Genomic DNA, 12,292 nt, shown 5'->3' on the forward strand with positions numbered 1-12,292 from the left:
TCCCCAGGTCTGTCTCTGGCCATCTTTACTCTATCTCTTGCTAGAAAGCCAAGGCCTCTGGGTGTTTGGCAGATCCTGTGTCATATCCTAGCTATCTTGCATGTGGTGGTCTCTCTTGTGCTCAACATTGCGCTAATTATCTGAATGAATCAACTTTATTCAAAGCAGTTGTCTGAGATATCGGAGTGTGGCAAAAGTTTGTCTTCCACCCTTTGGAATATCTTCAAATGAAAATTGTGTGTGTGTTTCTCTTCTCCCCGGCCCCAGTCCCACGCAGCACGGTGAGCGCAGTAGTCTGCACTGAGAGCAAAGGCAGCAAAGCCCTTTCCCAGAGCGCTGTAATGAGCTGCCTTACACAAACACCCGGCTCTGCGTTCCGAGCTGTTGCTCAGCGGGGAATGCCACGAGGGATGCTTGCCCAATATTGTGTTTGTTTTTTCCTTCTTATTTGCCATATCTCCTCTCCTCCCCACTCCCTCACAATTTGAACATATATCCGATATTAGATTTGGCAGTTGCGTAAGGCTCACGTAGGCATAGATAGCTTGATGTGGGAGCAGAGTCTCCATTTTTATCATATGACGAGGAGGTTCTTGCGCAGGCTGCTGGGCCAGGTGTCCCCTTGCACCACTTTCCTTTCCCCTGCTACCTGCAGATAAGGGCCCTCAGAGCCGTCGTGTCCTACAAAGTGAGGGAGAACTTGGGGGCTGAGCAAGGGTCGGGGTTTTATTATGCGGTCATATGAGGACTGTAGGCTTCTTGATGCGATGTTTGGGGATCAAGGTGACCGATAAAGCATCCAGCTTGGTCTTCGTGTCTGCAGTGTGGCACATTCCCCTGCAGCGGGCACGGGGAGATTGGCAGGGCTGGAAAGAAACAAGACGACCAGGTCCTCGGACATTTTTGCTCTTCTGGCCTGGCAGTACGAGGAGGGGCAGGCAGCTTTATCCAGCAGCTCTGGAGCCTGCCAAGGTGTCCTTAATCCAGGGTCCTGCACCTCAAATATACTGGCCGGTGGCAGGGAGCTGCAACCCCAAGTGACCATGGCCAGCCATTCTTGCTCTGAGAGTCTTCTGGCTGAAGCTTATAAAGATGTCATCTTCTTTGATTTAATTCCATATAAACTGTGGAATTATTTTTCTTTAGAGGCTTGCAAATTATGGAAGCATAAACTACGTTAATGATCCGATAAGGACAGCTTTGGACGCTTTCCCAAGAACAGCTATCTGCGGGCAGAGCGTGCTTGCTTTCTGCCTGGAGAGTACTAAGCGAGAGCAGCCTGCTGCATTCACCTGGCTGCCTTCCTTGCGGCCCCCCCATCCCAAATTCCTCTATCTCCCTGGAACGAGAATCATTTCCTCTCGGGGTTTTTGCAGAAGCAAGGGCTTCGCAGGCCTGCAGTTATCTCTGGAATGTGTGTAAACAAGGAGTTCAATGGGATGTTGTTTGCCCCCTTCTCTCGGTGGTGATTTAAGAACGGGTTAATACGAGTTTGTTTTACTGGTTCCCAGCTCTGAGAATTGTCTTCCTCAGACGGTGACCCAGCTGACCCGAGTCCTTCGTGCCGTGTGTGTGCGTTTCCCAGCACAAAGCGGAGATTCAGGGGCCCTGCCGCGTGGGTGGAATTTCGGTCCTTGTCAGCGCTGAGCAGATGGGAGCGCTGCCGTTTCGCGTCTCACCCCGGGCCTGGCGACGGGCAGCACCCCGCCGCCCAAGTTTGGCCTGGTGATAGGTGGCTAACTGCAAACCGCTCATTGGAGAACAAGGAGATGGGAGCCAAAAGTGGTCTTCCTGCTAAAAGGGGACCTGGCAAAAGATGCAGGATCCCAGTGCACTGGCTTTGGGGATCAGCGCGTCACACGATGGTGTAGCTAACGGGATTTATGCTCTCCTTGGACAGAAGCAGAGAACTGCATTCAGAAGAAGGATGTCTTGCTCACAGCAGGGGATTACACACGGTTCTGGTGTCCCTGGTTTCAAAGGCTGTTGAAGCATAGGGCAATAAAATCTTAGAGATGATACATGGGCTAGTACAAAATGCATTTCAATGAGAGGCATACTCCATCTGTTTGTCAAAAAGAAGATTCAGATGTAACTTCATTATGGTGTGTGAGTATGTTACTAATGAGAACAGCCTGGGCACCAGAGTGCTTTTAGATTTAGAATGAGCAGTGGCAGCCAGAAACTAAAGCTAGACAAAAATCAAGTTGAAAGTAGGCTTGTTTATAACAATGAAATGGTTAAATCCTAGATGTGTTCTCAGTGCCAGTGACGCACTGAGGCTGGATTCCTTCCAGAAAACGGCACTTTAAACTGAAGACAAAGAGTTGGGCTTAGCACCGAGGTGATCAGTGGAATGGCTTGGCCTGGGGTACACAGGGGGTCAAACGAGATGATTTAATGGTCTCTCTTGGCCTGAAAGCTTTCTGTTCTCTTTAGAAGATAAATGAAAAGCCCTTTTACAAAAAGATAGCGCTTGAGATGTGCATCTAATGAACTATCCTGCATACAGGGGGACAACAGAGTAGGATCTGCAGGAAATGCAACTTTGCCGTCTGGAGGCTGCCTGAAGTTGGTGGCCATCTGTTTAGTGGAGATGGCTCACCATCGTGAAGGCTGTCACTTTTACATGTGACATTTCTCAACTCTGTTTTTAATTGCTAACTGGTATCTTCTCCCTGTATTGAAGTAGCCTTTGCTTCTTTTTCTCCATCAGGGTGAAGAGGCCAAGTGGTATGAGCAGCCTTCTTGGAAAGATTACCTCCAAAAAGCAGAAGATGAGCACGCTGGAGAAATCCAAACTGGACTGGGAGAACTTCAAGGAGGAGGAGGGCATTGGGGAGGAGCTGGCAATCCATAACCGAGGGAAAGACGGGTAAGAGAGACTTTATCTAATAATAGTCCAGCATTTCCCACTGCTTCCCAGCATGCTGGGATTTGTTAAGAATTTACTCTATGGATATATAAAGCGAATAGCTGTTCTTGGTATCTTGGAAAGACTGCTGAGGTCCACAGTAGCTGGAGGCAAGCGCCTATCACTTTCTTAACAACCTTCATAAGTTCCTCAAGTCCAACTAAGGTGGAGTCTGGCTGTGCTTTATCTGCACTCCTGCTAGTGGCACAGATGCAGTGTGAACCGGTTTAATGCAGCGCTCTCATGAGGAAAAACAATTGCCTTTGCCCTACTTTTTTTTTTTTAAAGTCTCAAATTAGAAGGTATGTTTTTTATTTCATTCTTCAAATGGCATTTTCCAGCTGCATCCAACCTCCCTCCTCCTGTGCAAAGATGTATACCAGCCCAGAACAGCTGGCAAGGTGCATTGCAGATTATGACAGCACTGGGTGTTGATCATGTGCTTCAAGCACTGTTCACTCCAATGAAGTTAATAGAAATATCGTAAAAGTAAATGGTGATGCTGTAAATAAACCAGAAAGTTAATAACATGCACTGCAGGGAAGGTTAATAAGATCAGAAGCAGCATTTCCACTACAAGTGCTTTTCTAGGCTCTGGGAAAATATAACAAACTTAGTGGACAGCTCATAAAATGTATTTTTATTGTAAGCTGTTCTTTTACTCTGCAGGAAAACTCAGAGCTTCTGGATTACAGAGATTTGATTTTATATTTCACATAGATATTTTATAACCATTCCCTTTTCAATTTGTTCTTGCACCCTTCCATAACACGCCTCCTCCATTAAATCTATCCCGATCCGTTTCTGGACACGTGCCATTTAACAAATAGAGCAACAAAGTAGTGGTGCTGAAGGTCTGGAGGCATTCCTTTGAAATCCCTGAAGTCAAAGAAGCTAAGCAATTTACATCACATGCAGATATGGCAGAGAGCGCATGTGCCAGATCATCGCTGATGCTATTGGTGTCTGCGGCACAGCGAATGTCATGGTCATGGCCCCTTAGACGAGGCTCTCCGGTGAAATGGTCCGTGCCAGGAGTGTGTAGGCCAAGCCAGCTCACGTACCAGGCTGTCTCAAATAGAGGTAGAGGAGGGGATGGTGGACTGCTTCTGTAGGGCCCCATCAGGAGCTGGAGTCTGCTGGGGTGAATTCCCCTCCAGGGAAGGGTCCTGTTTCTGTCTGTGGCACCTGGCTGGTTTGTCCTGATGGGCTATGGAGTGAGAATTTGCTCCATGTAGACATCTGAGCAGCCGTGAAGTGGGGTAATGGCTTTGGGCCTCCACTGATCTGGACTGGGCTGATCCCAGTAGCATCGCAGTCAAAAGCTGGCCATCTACCCATCTTCCTGCTGGGATACACTGTTCCTCTCCCAAAGTGACACCTTCACAGTTATCAGCCTGAATCAGGGACCTGTAGTCGTAGTTGAGCTGTACAAGCTCCCAACAAGCTGGGATGGCCTAAGTGAAGATCCTGTGGCATCTCTTACTTTTTCAAAGGTGCTTGACTTTTTTGAAAAGTGCCATTTTGTTTCCCACCTCATGCAAGCAGGACAGCTCTTTCTCAATGCCTGGCAAACCTTTCCAGAGATGCAAACATAACGGTCTTTGAAGGCTGAAGAAGTGATCAGCATATAGAAAAGGTGATCAAAGCAGAGCAGCAATTTTAAGAGTATCCGTAAGCTTGAACAGCTTTGGCTTTCACTGCCTATCAAATCCCACGCTCGAGAATCCACCGGGCTATGGGCAAGTGGATTTGTCATTAAACAGACAAGAACCATTAGTGCAATGATAACTTCAGATACTTAAAAATCTGTGCTAGTCAGATGTGAAACATGAGGGGATCATCTGAGTATCTGCTCACTGAATTAAATCCACCTTCAAGGGAAAGAAAGGGGAAAAGGGAGGGGAGGAGAACTGGTGGATGTGCAGCGCACCACATGCTGCACATTTACAAAGCAGCTTCAGCGCAGAGCGCACAGACACAGCTGCTGCTGGCTGCGGGTTGTTTTGCGTGAGCCTGCTGTCCCTTTCAGAGCCTCCTGTTCTCCTTCACTGTAGGCTGGGAAGCCTCTGCTCTCCCTTTGGTGGGCAATCATTTACGCATCTCTCTATAAAAATCATCATGAGCGGTTGTTAACCCTTCAGCCGAGGCCAGGAGGAGTGGGGCACTGCCCGTATCCCTGCTGCTGGTGACCTTCAATTCCCATCTGCGGTACCAGCCTCTGCTTGCTGTTTGTCACGCGTTTAGTCCCCGCGAGTCCTGCTTTGCAATTGGAAATGTCTGCCTGGGGAGGAAAGCCACAGCTCGCTCCTGGGAAACTCGGGCCCAGATTGTCTGTTGAATGTCACACGTACCCAAGATGCTACAGAAATGGTCCTGGTGTGTTTTGAGGAAGGCAGGAGGCACCTTTTGCTGGGGAGAGAATATAGGCTTGTTTTACCTTTTTGCAATAACCCTGCAGAAGTCGCTGCTCGCAGCCCAGAGCTCTTGTGCGAGCGGTGCCGCGGACCTGCCCTGCCACGCTGCAGCAGCAACAAGCACTCCGTCAGCGTGCCGTTGGCTGGCCCAGCAACTTCTGCTAATGCCGCTCGTGCGCTGGGCGCAGCCTGGTCCCCAGGATTCCCAAGGCAGAGGGGGGACACGTGCTACTCCGTGGCTATGTCGACCCTGCCCTTGGCCCTGACTTTCCGCCCCTTGCATCACCCTTTCCAGGCTGCGGTTTTGTTTTCCCGAGCAGCAGGAGCTGGGTTTGTGCAGCCTGATTGTGTCAGGTCCCAAGGGCCTGTCCTGGTTTTGAAAGGAGAAGCTGAAGTGAGGAGAGGAGGCAGCTATCCTGTTCGCTGCGGATCTGTCGTTCCGATGTACTTTAGGAATGGAAACGCGTAGCAGCCTCTAAACTGGGCCACCTTTGTAGGGCAGGCGCAGTGGGGAAGCAGCCCCGCTCGGGGTCCGGGGCAGGACCGGCGCAGTCGTGCACCGTGTGATTGATGGTGGCTGGCAGGGGACATAAAGTACCAACGCCATCCTCCCCAAAGCAGTTCGCAGCTGCCCTGATTAGCAGAGGCAGCCTCTTTGCCCAACAAATTTACCTTCGTTTGGCGTGGATCACAGCTGCTCTGTTTCCATGCCTGCTGATTATTTACAGCATGTATTGATTAGGGTAATGAAGGTTATTTAGAAAAACAGATCCTAATGTACAGTCAGCGCTTGGGCCTTGTTCATACACTTTGCACTGCCATTTGGCAGCATCTCGCTGCAGGCTGCTCAGCGACAGGCTGGGAATTGATAACGAAGCTGTGGCTTAGACGCGGGATTGTGGGCACAGCGGAGCAGGGAGGTGCGTGTCTGCCCTGGAAACCTGGTGCTTCCCTGCTGGTGTCCGGCAGCACCTCCGGCAGCAGTGCGCCTGCGGTATGAGCCAAACGAGCTTGTTGTTCCCGTGCCGTCTGCCCCGTAAATCCGGGTGTGTGCACAGATAGAGCGGATTGCAATGTCCTGTCCCTCGCTGGTCTGCTGACGTGTTCAGCTTTGGCCCCCATGGCACTTCTGTCCGGCCAAGGACAACTCCATGAAATAACGGCACGGTTCCTGGTTGATGTAAAGCCACCGGCTATGGCTCTGAGCCGCAAAACAGCATTCCTGCTTTGCGATCCGTATCGCCTCCCCCCCAGGAAGAGAATCCCTGCGCATGTGAGAGAGACAAGGCAGCTGTGGAGGAGGAGGAGGAAGAAGGCATTGACTCCTTGGTGGAGTTGGGAGAAGCAAGTCACCGAGGGGCTGATGGAGCGGGCAAATTTCGTAGCTCTTGCTACCCCACCCCGTGCTACAGGGTGCCATCCACACTAGCCCAGGCCCCCGAGGGGCTGCCCCGGGCCAGCAGAGCGCCTGGGTAGCACATAGGCAGCAGCTGAGGCTGCGGCTACCTGAGCAGCGGGCGCGTTCCCCCCAGGGCACCCGTGTTAAGGGGTGACTGACCGGAGGCCGCAGTGGTCAGGCTGAGCGGTCTCCTCCGGCGCTGTCTGTGATGGAGGCACCCCGACTTGCTGCGGGTTCCCCCGGGAGCAGAGGCCTGGCAAGGCAGGCTGGGCCCCGACCCCGGCTCTTCGTGAAACAGTTTCCGGCAGCTCCCCCTGCTCAGCTGCTGCAATCTCGTCTCCCGGCCGCTGGTTACCAGCCTCAAACCGGGCAGCGCGGGGCCTGCCCCGAGCAGCCAGCGCTGGCCAGGGCCCTGGGCCCCGGGCCCCATCTCCCGCCCTTGGCCGCCGTTTTGCCCCGTTTCCCCGACTGCTCGGAGGCAGCAGAAGGGCGCCCAGATCCGCGGGGCCCTTCTCCGTCCCCGCGGGGCAGCGGATCCTCCCCAGCTCCTCCGACCTTGGTGCCTAGCGGAGGAGGGGGAGGAGAACGGCACGCCCAGACAATGTGACACATTGTAATGTATAAGTTTCACTGTTCCCCCCCCATTTCCTTCCCGTGGCCTCTGCTAGCCCTGCTTCAGGAGCCGGTTACCTCCGCGCTCGTGCGGAAAAAGGGAAGCGACACTCCCCTGCCTGCCTTTCCGGAGCCGGCGGGGGGAGCGAGGGCCTCGAGGGGCCGGGGGTCAGCGGCAGCCTTGCCCCAGCCCAGCCGCTGTCTCTCGGCCCCCGAGCTCGGCAGCCGCCGGAGAGGCGCTGACCCAGTTCTGTCAGCGCGAGGCAGGCTCGGGCCGCCACGCAGAGAGGGCAGCGGCAGGGACAGGATGGGGAGAAGTCGGTCGTTGAAACAAATCTGAATGAATTCACTGCAAGCGTGGGCGAAGGCACCCTGGCCGTTGGAGCACGTTCGGTCCGTTTGGATAAGCACGGCGGAGCGCAGAGGCCTTGTCAGCAAAGAAGGAGCAGCTCCTTCATCCTAGAGGGCCTGTTCCTGGAGCGGGGAGGGGGCTTGCACGTGCAAGTGGGTCTTCAGGCACCTCCAGGCAAGGTGTCCTTCCTTCAGAGACCAGCCAGCCCCCAGGGGCTCCAACACCCCACCGATCCTGCAGGATTCACCTTTCCTCCCGCCTGCTTCCAAGTCGCTTGCAGCCTTCGGTGTTGCTTTCGGAGCACGGCTGTCTCCGTTCAGCAGGCACCAGCCGCTCCGCGTGAAAAGCGGTTGCTAGCAGAGAGAGGCCGAACGTGGGGGCCCGTGCATCACGCGTCATTCCTGACCTTGTCGTGACAGCTGAACGTTTGCCACTGTGGAACAAATGCAAAACAATTGTGATGATTCAATTACAGCTCCTGTTTTGAATTGCAATTTCGCTCCCTCTGTAGGTTAATTGGTAGCACAGCCCCAGGCTATCTGTGGCAAGGGTTTGCAGCAAAGTGCATTAAAATTCAGCTGCGTGTCACTAATGAATGGCAAGGTGCTTCTGGCAGGCGCACGCATGCTTGCTTGCTTCCTTGCAGCAGTCTGGGAAGCCTCGCTGGGAGGGGAAGTAAATATTAGCAGTGGTTAAGGAGCTAGGCTGTGGCAAGGAACCCCCTGGCCTAAATCCCTCTTGTGCTGCAGGCTCGCCGGGTGCTGGTTTGCACCCCTGGTGCTCCCTGGGCCTGTTCCCCATCCGTGTTGTGGGCCGGGCCCCTGTGAGATGCCATCTTCTCTCCCCGCTCGTCCCTCCAGGCCTTCCCGCGTCCCGGGCTCAGGGCAGCGTTGCCGCCGCGGGCGCCGCTCACAGCCCCTCCGCCTCTCTCTGCTTCCCTGCAGGTACATCGAGAGGAAAGCGTTCCTGGAGCGGGTGGATCACAGGCAGTTTGAGATCGAACGCGACATCAGGCTGAGCAGGATGAAGCCCTGAGGTGCCGGCGGTGGCCGCGGGGGACCCTGCTCGCTTCTGTGCCGGAGCAGCGGCTGGGGGCCGCCGGCCGACCGCCAGGCACAGAAACCGTTCTCTACCCAAGACTCAGCCCGTTTGTCTTAACGGGTTTTTCCTTTTGCTGTACTAGTTTGGGGAGGGTATTTGTCGGTGGGCAGGGGGCACTCTGAGGGTTAAACTGCCCAGTGGATGACAGAGGCGACTGGCCTGATCCTGGCAGGCAGCTCTCCAAGCGCCAGGCCCCGAGGAGAGACCGCGACGCTGACCCTTTGCCAGCTCCCCGCGCTTCTGGCAGCGGGGGGAGCCGGGGGGGCCGGGAGCTGGCACGGCGCTGGGGCCGGGGCTGGCGCGGAGGGCCGCGGCTGGGCGCTCTCTCTGGGGGGCACTGGTGCCCGAGCGCCTGCAGAGCCGGGAAAGCCGGTGGCTGCTCAGCTCGCGCATTTGCTTGCGAGAGAGCTGCTTGGAGCCGCCACGGGAAGGTTTCATGGCTGCCAGGCGTGCGCGAGGCCTGGCCAGAGCCCTTCTCGCCCCTCTCCAGCGCAGGCAGCCCGCAGCCTTCCCTGCCCCTCTGTGCCTGCTCTTGCCCAGACAAAGCCGGACTGTCTGTACGTGTTTACGGGGTCTGAGGATACTGGGGGGGGTTTTAAGCAAGCCGACAAAGAAATCCTTCCTTGTTCGCTCTGCCCAGGAGACGGAGCAGCTGCAGCGGCTGGGGCGGGCCAGGATCCGAGCGTGCACGTGAATAAAGCGTTCCATCTCGAGACGCGCGTGCGCCTGCAGCGTGGTTTATCTGGGAGGCACGGGGGAAAGCGAGAGCCTTAACTCGCCGGGCAGCTGGGAGGAGGCCGGTGTCTCGGAGCTGCTCCCAGCCGACAGACCAAAGGCACAGACTTCCCTTGCCTGCGGCCTTGAGCATGGCCCTGCTCCGGCCACGCGCGTTTGCTGAGTCAGCCCTTGCCGCGTGGACGGCGCGCAGGGTAGACAAGAACAAAACAGCATGTGCTGATGGGGAGCCGCAGCCCTTGGCACCTTATTACGTGCAGAATAAACCATTATTGACCTGCTTAAACGAGCCTGAAATTTGACAGAAACAAACAAAGCGGTCGATGAACTGTCTTAGTCTCCAAGTGCTTTCGAGCCAGCTTTGTCGCTGTTTGAAAAAAACACGGACCTTGGACGCCCCGGCGGCTGGGTGACCCTGCAGAGGTTTCCCTATCTCTGCACCTCTCTTTCCCGTTTGCAACGGGGTGGAGGAGGAAGGGACGGTGTGTTCCTGCCTTGTACAGGGGTGGGGAGACCAACACGGGCCTGAGATACGCTCAGGGTGCTCGAAATCCCCCGAGGGGAAGCGCTCAGGGCAATCTCTGCCCTTGTCCGAGGAGGAGAGGGTCCGGGAGATTGCGGTGGGGAAGGGCAGTGCCATGCCGGGGCTGTGCGTCAGCGGGGAGGACCAGCCCCTCCAGGACCCTCGTGACCTCGATACCTCGCTGTGGCATGGGTATCCCGGCTGCTGCCTGGCTGCAGTGTCAGGGCATCCGACACAGCTGCGTTTTAGGGCTGATTCTGCTCCCAGAGCTTGGCAGCACGTCAGCGTCCCTTGGCGTGAAAGCTAGGTTGGACCTGAAGGATAACTGTGTGCATCATGTATGAGCTTGAGCTGAACGGAGAGGGACCGGGGACATCTGGAGATCCCGTATGGGTGGGAATGATACAACTTTGCCATCCTGCATCTGCCTTCAGACAGCTCGGGGAGGAGGCCTGTGCAGGCACCCTGGGCCCTGCTCCGGTCTCATCTGTCACAGCGCCCTTCCTCAGAGAAAGCCCCAGGGGAGCGGGAGGGATTTCCCCCAAGGCCCAGGATGGGAGCCGAGGAGCACAAGCCAGAGGAGGCAAGTGAGAAGCCCTGCCGTGGGGCAGGCTGTGTTACTGGGCTCCAGGAGCCACCTCCAGCCCCGCTGGCACGCTGTTAATTCGGGAAGATGGGTGGCCCCCAGCTGAAGGGACCCGGCCTTCTAGCTCTGCTCTTCTGAAACGCTCCGGCCCTCCTTCTCCAAGGTTGTTGATTTTTTTTTTTCTTTCCTTAAGCTGAGCAAAAGTGGAAATTTTTGAAATCTTGGAAGCAACTTGACCTGCTGGAAAACTGCAGTTGCATGGCGGTGGCTCGGAGCTCAGCTCCCCTCTCTGCCGGGCTGAGCGTCCGCGGTAGCGTGCTGCTCCCATCTCCCGTCCCGTCGGCCTCCCAGGGGCGTCCTCGCCCCAGCACCTGCCCAGCACCCAGCACCTCGCGAGGCCGAGCTGAGGGAGGAGGCAGCAGGAGGCTGAAGCACGGCTGGAAAGGTGGTTGGCCGGAGCCATCGCGGCCTCCGGCAGGCGCTGCCGCGGCACCAGCTCCAGGCGCCTGCTGCCCGGGGTTGGCACACTGGCCACGCGCACATGGGGCCAGTGGGCGCCCGCTCCGAGCCCTACAAGCTCGGACGGGCTCGGCGCACTGGTGGGGAGGCAGCTTCCAGCCTTCGCTTGCTTCCTGGCTTCCTCCGCCTGCGCTCCCCAGTGGCCTGCGTTTTTTCTCGGTTGGATCATGGGTTTCTTGCCTCTCTTTCCTGAAGACGAGGAGTGATTTACAGGTCTCCAGAAAACAGGGCCTCGGCTGCTTAGGGGGAAAATAAAAAAAATGCTCTGCTCGCTGTTTGCGACACCTTCCCACGAAGGGGGGTGGCCCTGGTACCGGCAGCCATCTGCCTTGGGGGGCAGAGCTGGGGCCCGAGCTGCCGACGGGGGCTAGCGGGGACAGGCGAGCCGCTGGTGCGGCTGCGGGCTGCCCATGGCGGTGTCCTTGCCTGGCCCGGCAGGGGGGACTCGGCCCCCCGTCTCTAAATTTGCGGCTGGCGAAGGGAGGAAGCGGAGCCCCACCGCCTGCCCGGCCCCCCCCAGCCGCCAGCAGCGAGGAATTGCCAGCCCCAATCCCGTTAAACCTTAGAGGACCCGATCTGATTTTAAGCTCGCGAAAAGCTTCCGTGTGCCTTTTCCTGCCCCCTCCAGTTCATCTCAGGAGATGAAAAACTACCCGATGCCTCGGAAAGGCAGCGGGATAAATCCTTGTTGTGATCCTGTTGGGTCCCGTGATATTACAAGCCAGGAGAAATGTCCTCATTATTTCCAGAATATTGAAGGCTAATAAATCCCATACTGCCTTATAGGATTTATTTCTCCGTTCAGTGCTGGGAGACTCAGCCCCGTGTAATCCTATTGCCGCTGCAGGAGTCCGGAGGCGGCTTTCCAATGCCAGGTTGGGGGGGGGCCGCGCACCAGAGCTGCCGCGGCGATGCCCCGAGCACCGCAGCAGTCCGGTTCATGTTGAATGGCACCAACGGCATGGAGCAGGGCTGGGGACCCGTTGTGCAGCCAGGCATCACCCAGCACCAAGCATCCCGCGCCGGAGGCATGGCCCTTCCTCTGGGATGTGCAGGTGACCCGGCAGGGGCTCGCCAGCACGTGGGGGACTCTCCACATGATGACAACGGACACCTGAATATGCCTGGCAATTT

The 12,292-nt window shown here is 56.1% G+C and overlaps 1 protein-coding gene across 1 annotated transcript in view; it reads left to right on the forward strand.

The window, feature by feature from the left end:
- CFDP1 (craniofacial development protein 1) overlaps positions 1-9,510 on the forward strand; it is a 71,557-nt gene extending 62,047 nt beyond the window's left edge. The window contains exons 6-7 of the mRNA XM_064519401.1: positions 2,717-2,875; positions 8,639-9,510. Coding sequence (XP_064375471.1) covers positions 2,717-2,875; positions 8,639-8,729 — 250 coding nt within the window. The 3' untranslated portion in view covers positions 8,730-9,510. The remainder of the gene's footprint in view (positions 1-2,716; positions 2,876-8,638) is intronic.
- Positions 9,511-12,292: the final 2,782 nt, after the last annotated feature.

Source organism: Dromaius novaehollandiae, chromosome 13 (assembly GCF_036370855.1).
Source record: "Dromaius novaehollandiae isolate bDroNov1 chromosome 13, bDroNov1.hap1, whole genome shotgun sequence".
Lineage (NCBI taxonomy): Eukaryota > Metazoa > Chordata > Aves > Casuariiformes > Dromaiidae > Dromaius > Dromaius novaehollandiae.